General features: G+C 34.1%; 1 protein-coding gene across 6 annotated transcripts in view; it reads right to left on the reverse strand.

Annotated features, from left to right (window-relative positions):
- The window catches only part of MLLT3 (MLLT3 super elongation complex subunit), a 317,963-nt gene that overhangs the window by 134,186 nt on the left and 170,030 nt on the right, over nt 1–13,747 (reverse strand). For all 6 annotated transcript variants that reach the window (XM_078153056.1, XM_078153052.1, XM_078153054.1 and 3 more), the window contains one exon: nt 5,987–6,069. In XM_078153056.1, coding sequence (XP_078009182.1) covers nt 5,987–6,069 — 83 coding nt within the window. The remainder of the gene's footprint in view (nt 1–5,986; nt 6,070–13,747) is intronic.

Below are 13,747 nucleotides of genomic sequence, written 5' to 3' on the forward strand. Positions count from 1 at the left end.
CTTTTGCAGACAATATGATGATATATTTGGAAAATCCCAAAGACTCAACTAAAAAGTTCATTGAAACAATTTTATCAAAGTAGCAAGATATAAATTAAATGCACATAAATCATCAGCATTCCTAGATACCACAAACAAAACCCTGCAAGAAGAAATAGTGAGATACCCCATTTAAAATACCTGAGAGTACACCTGCTAAAACAAACCCAAGAACTATATGAACAAATTTTTTTTAAAAAAACCTTTTATATAAATAAAATCAGACTTAAATAATTGGAGAAATATGAATTGCTGATGGTTAAGAAGGGCCAATACAATAAAAAATGATACTTTTACCCAAACTAATTTATATATTCAATACTACCACAATTAAATTACCAAAAAAAAAAGAATCATTTGACCGAGTAACAAAAAAAAATTCAGTTGGAATTACAAAAGGTCAAGAATATCAAAGGAACTAATTTTAAAAATGTAAAAAAAGTAGATTTAGCAGTGCCAGATCTTAAACTATATTATAAGCAGTAAAATCAAAACTCTCTGGTACTGACTAAGAAATAGAAAGATAAATCAGTGGACCAGAATAGATATACAATTTGCAGCAGCAAAATGACTAAACACTAAACTTGTGTTTGAGAAATGTAAAGACTTAAGTTTTGGGGGTAAGAATCCATTATTTGGCAAAAATTCTTGGGACAGATGGAAAGCAGTATGGCAGAAATTAGGCATAGACCAATATCTTACAGCATTTACCAAATATATTCCAGAAGTGTCATGTTCAATAAGCCCAAAGACCTCTCCCACCACCACCTCCAGTTACTGAGGGAAAGATTCACTATTTGACAAACTGGAAAGTAGTCTCAGAGACCAAAACCTCATGCCAAATGCTAACATAAGCTTCAAGTAGATAAAGGACCCAGATTTCAAAGGTAACATCACAAATAAATTAGAAGAATAAGGAAGAAATTACCTTTTAGATCTAGGGATATGAGAAAAGTACATGATGAAATGAGGGATAGAATCACATAAGATGAAACAATATTGATTACATAAAATTTAAGTTTTTGCATAAAGAAAACTAATGTACTTAAGATTAGAATGGAGATATTCAACTATGAAAATCTTTGCAGAAAGATTTTTTTAATAAAGGTCTTATTCCCAAGATATATGAAATGATTCAAACATTTAAGAATAAGAGCCCTTGCCCAACTGATAAATAAAGAATCAATTCTCAAGGGATGACATCCAAGCCATGTATGAAAAATGCTCCAAACCATTGATGGTTAGAGAAAAGAAAGAAAAACAAATTCAGAGATTTCCACTTTAAACCTGTTAGATCAGTAAAGTTTGCAAAACAAGAAAAATGACAAATGCAGAAGAAACAATGGGAAAATAGGCATATATTATTAATATATTAATTATTAATATTTTTGCTATAGAAGATGTGAACTGGTTCACATTCTTGGGAGAGCAATTTGCAACTTTTGCCCCAAAAGTTACTAAACTGGCCATAGGCTATTTGACCCAATAATATGACTACTATGCCAATACCACCAAAGAGATAAAGAAGAAAAAATTCTATACATGCAAAAATTGGAGCTCTTTTTGTGATGGCAAGAGCTAGAAAATAAAGGGGTACCCTAAACTGGAGGATAGCTGAAAACATTATGATATATGAATGTAATGAAATATTATCATGCTAGGGTAGTTAGGTGGTACGGTGGAGAGAACACTGGCCCTGGAGTCAGGAGTACCAGAGTTCAAATTTGCCACAAATACTATGTTGTGTGATCCTGGGCAAGTCATTTGACTCTGATTGCCAAGGGAGGGAGGAAAGGAAGGAAGAAGGCATACTAGCATGCTATAAAAAAATGAGGAAAAAGATGATGTCAAAGAGACATGGAGAGATTGGTATGAACTGTTGCAGAATGAAGTATGCAGAACCAAGGGAACTATTTATACTATAATGAATAATGTAAAAACCAACAACATTAAATGATTTAAGAACTCTGATTATTAACGTTCAGTCACTATTGCTTCCCAGATCCTGACAAGTGATGGATTAAACATGGAGAATGAAATAAAGATTTTTAGATGCAGCCAATATGGTTGTTTTATATAATTAAGAATATTTTGATAAGGGTTTTGTTCTTCTTTTTTTCACCCCAACACCAGTACGGCAAAAAGGACAGAGAGATCATAAATGTTCACTAATTTAAAGGGACTTTAAATAATTCTAATTTGATGGCTTAAATTGCTACATAAGCTGTCAATAACTGATTTTTTAAAAATGTCTGATAAAACAATCATGTTCTTCTTGTATTCTGACATCTAACTTGAAAAGTGAGAAAAAAATTTAAAACATAAAAAATGGAATATCTTCTTATTGGGCCTCAACTCTACTAAATTGTTTTCTATTAATACTTCTTCAATACCTGAAAAACAGCCATAAACATTAGTGTAAGGTGGTAAATTGCAGAGAGGGAAATATAAAACTGACAGAATGGCTATGATTTTTTCTTTACATGATCAGCAACATTTGTAACTAGGTGGGAATTTAGAGATAACCTGGTTCAAACCCCACACAGGACATAGGAAAATAGAATCATTTTCTTGAGGCATCTAGGTGGCACAGTGGCTAGAGTACCAGGCTGGCAGTCAGTTCAAATCTGGCTTCCGACACTTAGTAGCTGTGTGGCCCTAAGCAAGTCACTTAACCCTGTTTGCCTCAGTTTCCTCATCTGTAAAATGAACTGGAGAAGGAAATGACAAACTGTTCTTTGCCAAGAAAACCCCAAATGGGGTCACAAAGAGTCTGAATTGAAACAATTAAACAAGTTCAAACACCTCATTTTACAGATAAAGTAAAACATAGACAGCTTAAATAACCTGATCAGTCACAAAAGTGACCTTTACCACAAAATCTTCTATTTCTAATGTATTTCTGTATCTAACACCACCAAAACTATACTCCATATTACCTAAGCTCCAAATCTGTCATCTTGACTCTCCTTTCTCTCTCTCTACATTTCATCAGTAGCTAAACATTAGTAATTCTACCTCTGTCCAATCTTTCATACACTCTCTAGTCCGCAGCCATCTCCCTATTAGTTATATCATTAAGTGAAATGGCCCACCTTCCCTGACAGTGAGTGATATCTCACCAAAGACACTCAAGTAAGGGTGGATGAACATGCTGGGCTTGCTGTAGAACAGATTTTTGGAGTAGATGGCTTCTAAAGTCCCTTTTGACTATAAGCTTCTATGATTTTGGACATCTCTACCACAGAAATTATAACCTCTCCACAACTAGCAGATATTCTTCATAAGATGCTAGGGCCAAAACAAAACAAAAGCAAACCATCACCTAGTACAAAACCTTCCAGATGTTAAGCCTCTCCATGCAGTTACAATATGCCCTGGACAATAGACACAGATTATAACTTTTATCTTACTAGGCTATGCCAGTTCCTAACAAGCTAAGAAACAAGAGCTTGGGCTTCAATAATATGGTCTCCAGGGGCAGCTAGGTGACCCAATGGATAGAGTACCAGCCCTGAAGTCAGGAGGACCTGAGTTCAACTCCGGCCTCAGACCAAGTACTGGACATTTAATAGCTGTGTGACCCTGGGCATGTCACCTAACCCTAAATGCTTTAAAAATAAATGAATGAATGAATGAATAAGTAAATAAATAAGATGGTCTCCAAGAATACTAGTTTGTCTCTTCACATTGAGGATCACATAAATATAATAACTCAAATGAAAATTCAAAGCATCAAAGGGTTCAGTGTACTACTGATGATAATGTCATTTACCTCAAAATATCTTTGTAAAAATACCCCAAACATTTATTCGTTCATCAATTATTAAGCACCTACAATTGAATGATATTGTGCTAGACCCAGATAGGAACAGTAATTGAAAATGACCCACTCTGAGCTCTCTTGGAACTTACTAACTGATAAATGAAACAAGAAATGTAAGCAAATAATTATAATACAAGGAAGAAGTGATACAAATCCATGAGGGGTTAAAAAGATCATCATTCAGAGGGAAGCAGAGAATACTTCTAGATGGAAGAATTAGGAAAGACTTAAAGGAGGAGGTAATGAGAGAGTACGACTTTGAAGAATGGATAGGATTTCCTTTGAATATCTTGATTGGGGTAGGTAAATGGCTCAGAGTGAGTACAGAGTGGGGCCTGGAGTCAGGAAGACCTGAGTTCAAATTCAGACTCAAACATTTACTAGCTTTATGACCCTGGACAAGACACTTAACTTCTGTTTGCCTCAGTTTCTTCTTCTCTAAAATGTTCATAATAATAGCACCAACCCTCTAGGGTCATTGTAAGGACCAAATGAGATAACATTTGCAAAGTGCTGAGCAAATGGGTGCTATATAAATTTTAGCTACTATTATTGTTATTCGTATTACATTGAATTCAATAAATATTAAACACCTACTATGAAAAAAGGTATTTTGTTAGACTTTCTCAAGGAATAAAGAAGAAATAGGCATTTGAGGTATAGTGACTGACATTAGCAAAAACAGAAATACAGAAAAGACATGCCATTCTCAGAAAATGATGAGTCATCCAATTTGGCTGAAACACAGGATATGTGAAAGGGATAGGAAGAGACGAGACTGGGAAGGTACACAGACATACTATGGCTACCCATGCAAACTAAGGAGACTAGACTTTATTCATTAGACAATGGGATATCACTGAAGTTTTATGAGCAAAGAAATATTATCATTCAATTTACATAATGGGAAAATTAATCTGATTTGATGGATTGAATAGCAAAGTTATATAGAATGGACTGAAAGCAGGAGCAAGCAGAGAGGTCACACAATCAGAAAGAATCAAAGATGAATAAATGACAAATCTTAATTTGATGTGCAAAATAGTCTACAAACTATTATTGGCATGACAACTCATGGAATGCATTCTATCTTTTCTTTTAAAAGACAATCAGGGTTAAGTAACTTGCCCAGGGTCACAGAGCTAGTAAATGTAAAGTGTCTGAGAATGAATTTGAACTCAAGTCTTCCTGATTTCAGGGCCAGTGCTCTATTCACTGCACTGCCTAGCTGCCCCTGAATGTATTCTATCTTAAATGCCAAAAGTGATATTCATACATAAGGAATTATCATTGTTAACAATCCTATTATTATACATGCTTTCCAAAAGAAAAAAGATCTAAAAAGTGTTTTGTTCACCCCAGTTTAGAAAAAAATAAAAGATGAGGAAAATCCATTTCTAAATATCAAGCTGTTCTGGGCCTCCTACAACCAAAATCCATGACTGTTGAGACACATATTTCCTGATAACAAGGCTGCTTACTGTATCCTAAATACACTACATTTGTATTTTCTAAACATCAGAGAACAAGCCCTGTGAACTGGGGCAACTTTGTGGACAAAGGAAAAATATGAAGCTTGAAGATAATTTAGAATTCTAAAAGTAATTTTTACTCTGTTAACATCTCAAACTATAATAAATGTATATACATTCATTAAACTCCTTCCAGCTAAATACCAAACACCAGAGATGGTTCTTTCCAGGACAAAAATCAAATGGTCCTGGTATTATGATAAGACGGAACAATGATAAATTTCAAGAATAAAAACCTAACTTCCATTTAACTTATCCCATATATGCAATAATTTTCTCTTCTACAAAATAATTCTTCTGAAGAATTATTGATTTTTCTTACTTAAAAAGATTAAAAATCTCAGGAAAAAGACAAATCAAAAATCTCCCCTATTCTAGAAACTTACTCTTCTATTCCTAATTAAGAATAATACCACACAGTACTCCCAGAGGGGGGGAAAATTAAATTTGATTCAATTTGATTTAAAATATTCTGGTAATTAAAATATTGGCATATCAAAACAGCTGCATCATTATTACATAATAAATCATTCAACAAAATTTCAAAAGGGTTTTCCATAGATGGACATAATAAATGAATGCTACATACCTTGTTTTTAAAATAAACCTCAATTGGCAAAATGAAACCAGCATACCCAGATTCTTCTACTTTGTAAGGTGGATCTTTGCACACTGTAACATAGGAGAAAAAAAAAGAAATACATGAATAAAGAAAAACAGAATTTTTTTAAAAGAAAACCAAATAATATCCTGATCAATCAAGCACCTTTTTTCAATTCTAACCCACCTTCCTAATTCCTTAATCAATCTTACCCCTTGGATAGGTTTCTAATGACTTTACAATAATCCCTTCCACCTTGCAACTTTCCCCATCACAGTTTCAATATATCGTGTCAGCATAAGAAATTAAATGGGAATTTGGGGGGAGTTTTACAAAAGCCACAGATGACCCAGAAAAAGTTTACAAACTCAGAAATGCATAAAATATATGCACAGTACTGTATAATGCCAATTTCTTTTAATGTCACAATAATTCAGACTTCTTTCCCAGTGCAAAGGAAGGGTCAAAAAACTTTACTTGCAGGGGCACTGAGCCCCTCACCCCCTGGAATGTAAAAGGGATAACTATTTTTAACAAAGATTTATTACTATAATGTTATTGCTTAATCTACTGCTTTAAATGTTGTTATGCATTTGCCTTCTTGTTCTTATTACAGCAAAGGTCCCCAAGTAGGCCAGAATTAAATAATAGGTTACAAAGATATGTGCAGAATATTATTCAACCAACGACTGTCATCATCCCCCAACTCTTCAATTTAACAAGCAGTTATTTGTTAGACAATGTTCTAAGCACTGGGGAGCGCTAAGCAAGAATAAAAACAAATCCCTGCCCTCAAGAACTTTAAATTCTAAGGGGGCAAACCTATTGCCAGTGTCTTGACCACTGTCTTGCCACTGGACTCCAATGACTCTGGAGGAGAGAGGGAGGCTGGTGAGTTTGCACAGCTCTGCCTCACTTCAAGCCAATTCACACACAAGGCAAGACATCACGCTGGAGATGTTGTGATGAAAAACAACAACAAGAGAGGGTCTCCAAAGAAATCCAATACCTCTGGAGACATGATTCTTGAGTCAGAAATGAGCTATATAATGTATGGGGAGCAAATAGGAAAAGAAGAGAAGGAAGGAAGGAAGGAAGGAAGGAAGGAAGGAAGGAAGGAAGGAAGGAAGGAAGGAAGGAAGGAAGGAAGGAAGGAAGGAAGGAAGGAAGGAAGGAAGGAAGGAAGGAAGGAAGGAAGGAAGGAAGGAAGGAAGGAAGGAAGGAAGGAAGGAAGGAAGGAAGGAGGATACCTCGAATGACAGCCATAGCCATCAGTCTAAAAACAATCAACAAATCCTTATTGAATGATTTCAGAGAAACCTGGGACAACTGATATAAAGCAAAGTGGGGAAACAATTATACAAAAATGTTACAAAGACAAGCAACTTTGTGAGGTTTAAGAACTCTAATCAGTGCAGTGAACAACCTGGATTCCATAATACTCAAGGTTAACACGTGGCATGACTTTCTGACTGAGACATGATATACTTAGAGCGCAGATTGAGAAGTGTATTTTTTAGACATGGCCCATTTAGGAATTTGCTTTGCTTCACTATACATATATATGTGCTGCAAGTATTTGGGTTTTTTTTTCCAGTAGAAGGACTAGTGGAAACATAATGTAAGAAGAAAGACAGATTTTCATTAGTTGAAAAAAATAAATTTTTTAAGAAGTCACCCTTATCACCACATAAACAGGTTAACACAATAGGACAAGCTTCTCACAAGCTACCATGCAATGGTATACCAGGGATTTAATATGAGAGGCTTACGTCTTTCACCTCCCAAACCTGTACTTTGGGACCCATTTCTCTAATCAAATTGCTGAGTGCCTCACATAGCCTAGACTATCTAGGCTGCCCTTGACACAACTTATCTTTCTCCCTGTCAATTTTTTCACCAGTCACACTGCTGCTAGACTCTCTTCTTTCTAGTTTTGGGACAGCAATCAAACTAATATTGTCATTGTTAGTGAAAAGGATATGTCAAACTACTCCTCCATGCATCCAGAAACTTAGAAAGCAAAACAAGTATTAACACTATCCCTAAACACAAAGGTCAGTTATATTCAGGATATCTAATTCATTCACAGAAATTCCCCAAGCCACGGTTACTTTATTTCCAAGAAATCCTTTCTGTGTTTAGTCATTTCAAAGGCACTTGAAGAAAGTTTATTCTGTGGGCTGCTAAAGGCATGAGAAAAGATACGGATATTTCAGTATGATGTCCTCAGTATATTTCATAATTTTCAATTTTGCATGGAAATTATTCTTATTACAAGGAACAGATATTAATGGATATATGTTACGGCTCAAGGTTTTTAACCTTCCAAATGAATTAAACTATATTATGTTTTTTGGGGTTTTTTGTTTTTGTTTTTTGGAAAGGCAATGGGGTGAAGTGACTTGCCCAGGGTCACACAGATAGTAAATGTCAAGTGTCTGAGGCCAGATTTGAACTCAAGTTTCCTTGAATCCAGGGCTGGTGCTCTATCCACCATACCATCTAGCTGCCCCAAACTATCTTATGTTTTAATGGCCTATAAACTTTTTTTTTTTTACAAACCTGAATGGAGTAATATCTAGATCCCATTTCAAGTGTAATTTTTCTATTAATAATTGTGGATAATATCTATAAAATATTATGGGTTTCCCCACTTAAATGACACAATACAAGCTTTACAAGTACAACATGACTTTGAATGTTAAGTTTATCTAACAAGAACATGTGAAATTGGGGGAAATGTCTTATTCAATTCTTTGAAAAGACTACAAATCAGAGGGCAGCTAGATAGTGCAGTGGATAGAGCACTGGCTCTGAAATCAGGAGGATGTGAGCTCAAATCTGACATCAGACACATAAAAAACTCACTAGCTGTGTGACTCTGGGCAAGTCACTTAACCCCATTTGCCTCACTACCAAAAAAAAAAAAAAAAGGAAAGACTACAAATCAAATCATCAATAAGAACTTCTCAACCATTTTGAAAAGGTATATTGGGATGAAAAATAAGAATGGACAATAAGTTAAATCATAAAGCATTTCCTTCCATAAATTACTTCCATAATGAACTATTTACTTATTATTCACTATTCTCATCTCTGATTCCATACCTTTGCTCATACACCACGTACCATGCTTGGTACAGACTCCTAAGCACGTGCTCGCCCAGCCAAGCTCCTGCCTTTGCTCTACTCTACACCACCTCTTCCGCAAAGTACTCCCTAATGCCCCCACGTAACAATGAACTCTCTCCTTAAATTTTTCATGACTCTTTTTAATGTAATTATGTTTAGACTTAACTGAAGAGAAACTAAAAATGGATCAAGTGAAAAAAATTAGAAATGAAACACTGTGGTTTTATAACCAAATTTGTATTGTGATCAATGGCCTCTAACTAACATCAAGAATAGAAAAGATCTGTACCCATATAATTAATAAATGACTAAGAAGGAATATATTTATAACTAACAAAGATCGACAGAGACAGGATATTCAGCTGAAGGCTGAAAGACCTGGCTTCAAGTACTGCCTCTGATATATACTGGCTATGTGACCCTATATACCTTAGTTAGACCCTTAGTTCTCAAGCTCTAAGACCATAACTTACAGGGAAAATACTAAAGAGTGTTAAGAAAGGAAGTTTCTTCAACTGCAAGAACTTTAAAAAATAATAAAAAAGAAATACATGAAGTAATTTGAGGAATGACAAGAGTGGGTAAGAGTTTTGTCCTCAACTTCCCAAGTCTGTGCTCTGCTTTCTGTGAAATTTCTCACAAGTCAAACTATTATTGCTTAGATATTACCTTGGCTTCCATGACTATATAAGTTTGAATATTTTAGTTAAGAACATGGCCAACTTGCCCACTGAACTCTAATCAATACAATGATGATACATGATTCCAAAGGACCGAGTATGAAACATATGATCTATCTCCTGACAGGGGGGTAATGGATTTAGAGTACGTAATAACATTTAGATAGATACAATACATACATATGTATACGCATATACAAATACATGCATGTGTATTTGTATACAAATACATATATGTGGATGTATTTGCATAATGCATGCATATGTTTGTATGTATGTATTTGTACACAACCAATGAGGGAATTTGTTTTGACGATGCATATTTGTTACAAGGAAAGTGTTATTCTTTCCTCTGTTTTTTTTTCAGTGAGACAGAAGGTGAGAGGGAGAGATAATAGATTTCCATTAATTAAAAGAACAAAAATAGAAGCAGGACTGACGGAATTGGTGGATGTGGGTTGGTGCAAGCACTTGCAGGTGAGGTGACTATAAAGTTAGTTTTACCTAATTGTTTTAGTTTGTCAAAAAGACCTCCCCATGGAGCAGAGTTAATTCATAAATAGTTGTAAAAACAAAACATATCAATAAAACTTTTTTTAAAAGGACAACAATATACACAATGAGCAAAAAAAGTAAATGGAAAGAACAAAAGCAATAATAACAAAGAGAATAACAAATAACAATTACAATTTTAAAAAAACTAAATTCTGTTCAGTTATCTTGATCAATATTGGCCCTAAAGAAGATATGATTACAACTATCCTCCCTCATTTCTTGGCAGAGTTAAGGGACCATGGGTGTGAACCACTGAATGTAACATAAAATATTTTCGCTATGTTGGTTATTATTTGCTTAACATTTTTCTTCCTCTATCCTTTAATATATGGGTTTGATGCTCTAGGATGAGGAAGGGGAATTGATACTGCGGGACATGTGGGTGATGTAAAAACATCAATAAAATTTATTTTTTTAAAAAGCATATCTTTTCAAAGATTTTTATAACAGCATTATATGCAACTTTTTTTAAGTACAAGCAACTAAAACACACAATAACTGGGGAATGGTTAAATAAATCATGGTACATTAAGATAATGGAATTCTACAATGCAATAAAGATCAATAAGTCTGAGACTTACAAGAATATCTAGAGATACCTTTATGAAATGAGAAGTAGAAAAAAGTATAAAGTATAAAAAGTATAAAGATGGAGCATACACTAGCTTCAATCACATAAGGAAAAGTAAATGAGATTGAAAGAACAAAGAGGGGCAGCTAGATGGCACAGTGGATAAAGCTCTGGCCTGAGTTCAAATACAGCCTTAGACACTTGATACTTACTAGCTGTGTGACCCTGGGCAAATCATTTAACCCCGATTGCCTCATCAAAAAAAAAAAAAGAAAGAAAAAAATTTTAAGGGTAATTAGAGAGAATAATTAATAGTACTGGGGTACTTAATGCATCAAGAATAGTAAATTTTAAATGTATTTAGTGAGCGTGTTTAGTTATATATACATATATACATATACATATGTGTGTATGTGTGTATACATATACGTATACATATATGTATACACACACACACACAATTTAAAAGCAAGATACCTCTGGGCTTTTATCTACTCCAAAAGAAACAAGGATTATATAGAAAACTCAATGTAATATTAAGGGTTATCTGCAAAATATATATATAAAATCAGACAAGTCTAGCTGAGATATCCACTTTGAGCTAAATATGACCAGGATTAGCAAAAACAGCCTTGTCAAAAACAAACCCTAATAACAGTCAATCATATCCTTGCATAATCCTGTCAAAAATAAGAACTTTGATTCTTGTGTTTAATCAATAAGGCCACAATAATCTGGTAGAACTTCAATGTATGGCCAAAAGTTGACTTCATAGAAATATTAAAAGAGATGTACCCGAAATCTATCAATAAAATGTTCAGTTTATTCATGACAGATGACTTACCAACAAGCAACATAACCTAGCTTATTTCATTTCAGCCTTTGGTTTTTGGATCTTAAGAAGCATGAGTCAACACACTGCTCATATTTATAATTAGCATAGGGGGACATGATGAGATGATCCTGACAGAAGGAACTACTTACAAAATCTGGTTAAAGCCAATTATTCTTAAAAGGAAAGGTAAGTATAAACAGGGGAAGGGGGCACTGGATCTCCTTAGAAAAATGACACTGATAAAGGAAACTTCTTGTTGCTCCCAAGAGAAATTCCATCTAAAGACTCCAGGCATTTTCACTCACCATTTGTTTCCCATACTTGGAATATTCTGCCCTCTCATCTCTGTCCCCTGGTTTCCTTAAAGTGTCACCTAAAATTCCATCTTCTATTTGAATCTTTTCCTGATTTGCCTTGATGATAGTGTCTTCCCTCTGTTGATTATTTCCTATTTATCTTGCATATTTATAATTTGTACATAGTTGTTTGCATGTTATCTCCCCAATGAGATTTTGAGTTCCTTGAGAGCAAGAGTGGTCTTCTGCCCTTTTTTTGTATCCGCAGTATGAAAGTGTTGGCACATAGTACTTAATAAATGTTCACTGACTAAGAAATACTTGGCACAATGAACATAAAAATCACAAAATTTTATTCACAATTATCATTTTAAAAATGAACAATTGACAATAAATACCAAGAAGAAATCTAAATGTAGAAAAAATAAATACTATAAATTCAAACTATATTTTGATCAAAATATAATATAAATTTTAATAAGAATATTAACATTACATTTGGTTTGGGAACTCTACTAAATCTGTAGGAAAAGTGCTATTAATGATTTTATAATAATCTTTGGTAAACAGCCAAAGTGAATATTATTATTAGTATGATGTTTTGTTTTGCACTGATTGATACAGGTTTATCCATATGTCTTTAGATTCTTATTAGTGATTCAGTATGTTGCCATAATACTCTATCATATTAGCTTACCATAATTACTCAACCCCTGGGCAAAACAACTCTCTGATTTCAGGTTTTTATTATTATAAATTTTAAATAAAGCACCTATATATATCTAAAGCCAAGTAATATTTTCCCTCTTAATGATATTTTAATAGCATGCCCCTAGAAATAGCAATCACACGGACAATAAGCATGCTTAGTTCTGTGACTCTTATAAGATATAACTAGAAGGCCCTTGAGAAAGTTTGTACCTCCTACAACCACACCAACAATTATAACCAAAAAAACCACAACTGTTTCCTCTTAGCCCTGAGAACAATAAAATTTGTTTTTACTTCTTTGGTTTGACTAACATTTATAATAACATTATACAATACCAGTTTAAGGTGCAAGACTTGGTGTTAACATCTGAAAGTTTAATTTAATTAACATGTAGTAGAAAATAATATGTATCAACTTTTCATTTTGAAACTTGGTATTTCTTATATGGTAGTAGCTCTAACAAATCTATGAGGGTAGTATAGAGGAAGCAGGCTTAACAGTATCTGATATAAAATGATATATCAAGAAATAGCTGAAAAGTAACATGAGATGCCTAAATTAAGAGACATCTCCACTCCAAATGTTCATATGGATTATTTATGCCCAACCTGTGGTAGAGCTTCCCAAGCTCATACTGGTCTGATCAGCCACAGTCAAATACACTATACCCTGACTGCAATAAAGTTATATCACTTTGGTCCTGTTCCAGTACGAAGAACAACAACCCACCAATCATCAAGACAAAGATTAAGAACATAAAATCTAGAAGCAAATGAACATAGTTTTACATAGTAGAACATAGCATTCAATAAACCCCCAAAGTCCTGCTGGAATAAGGACTCACTATTCAACAAAAACTGCCTGGGAAACTAGAAAGCAGTCTGACATGAATTAAATTTAGACCAATATCTCACATCATATAACACAATATGCTGTATATGGATACATGACCTATGTGTTTGTGT

Source organism: Phascolarctos cinereus, unplaced genomic scaffold, assembly GCF_003287225.1.
Source record: "Phascolarctos cinereus isolate Bilbo 61053 unplaced genomic scaffold, phaCin_HiC Scaffold_4;HRSCAF=312, whole genome shotgun sequence".
In the NCBI taxonomy this organism is placed as follows: Eukaryota; Metazoa; Chordata; class Mammalia; order Diprotodontia; family Phascolarctidae; genus Phascolarctos; species Phascolarctos cinereus.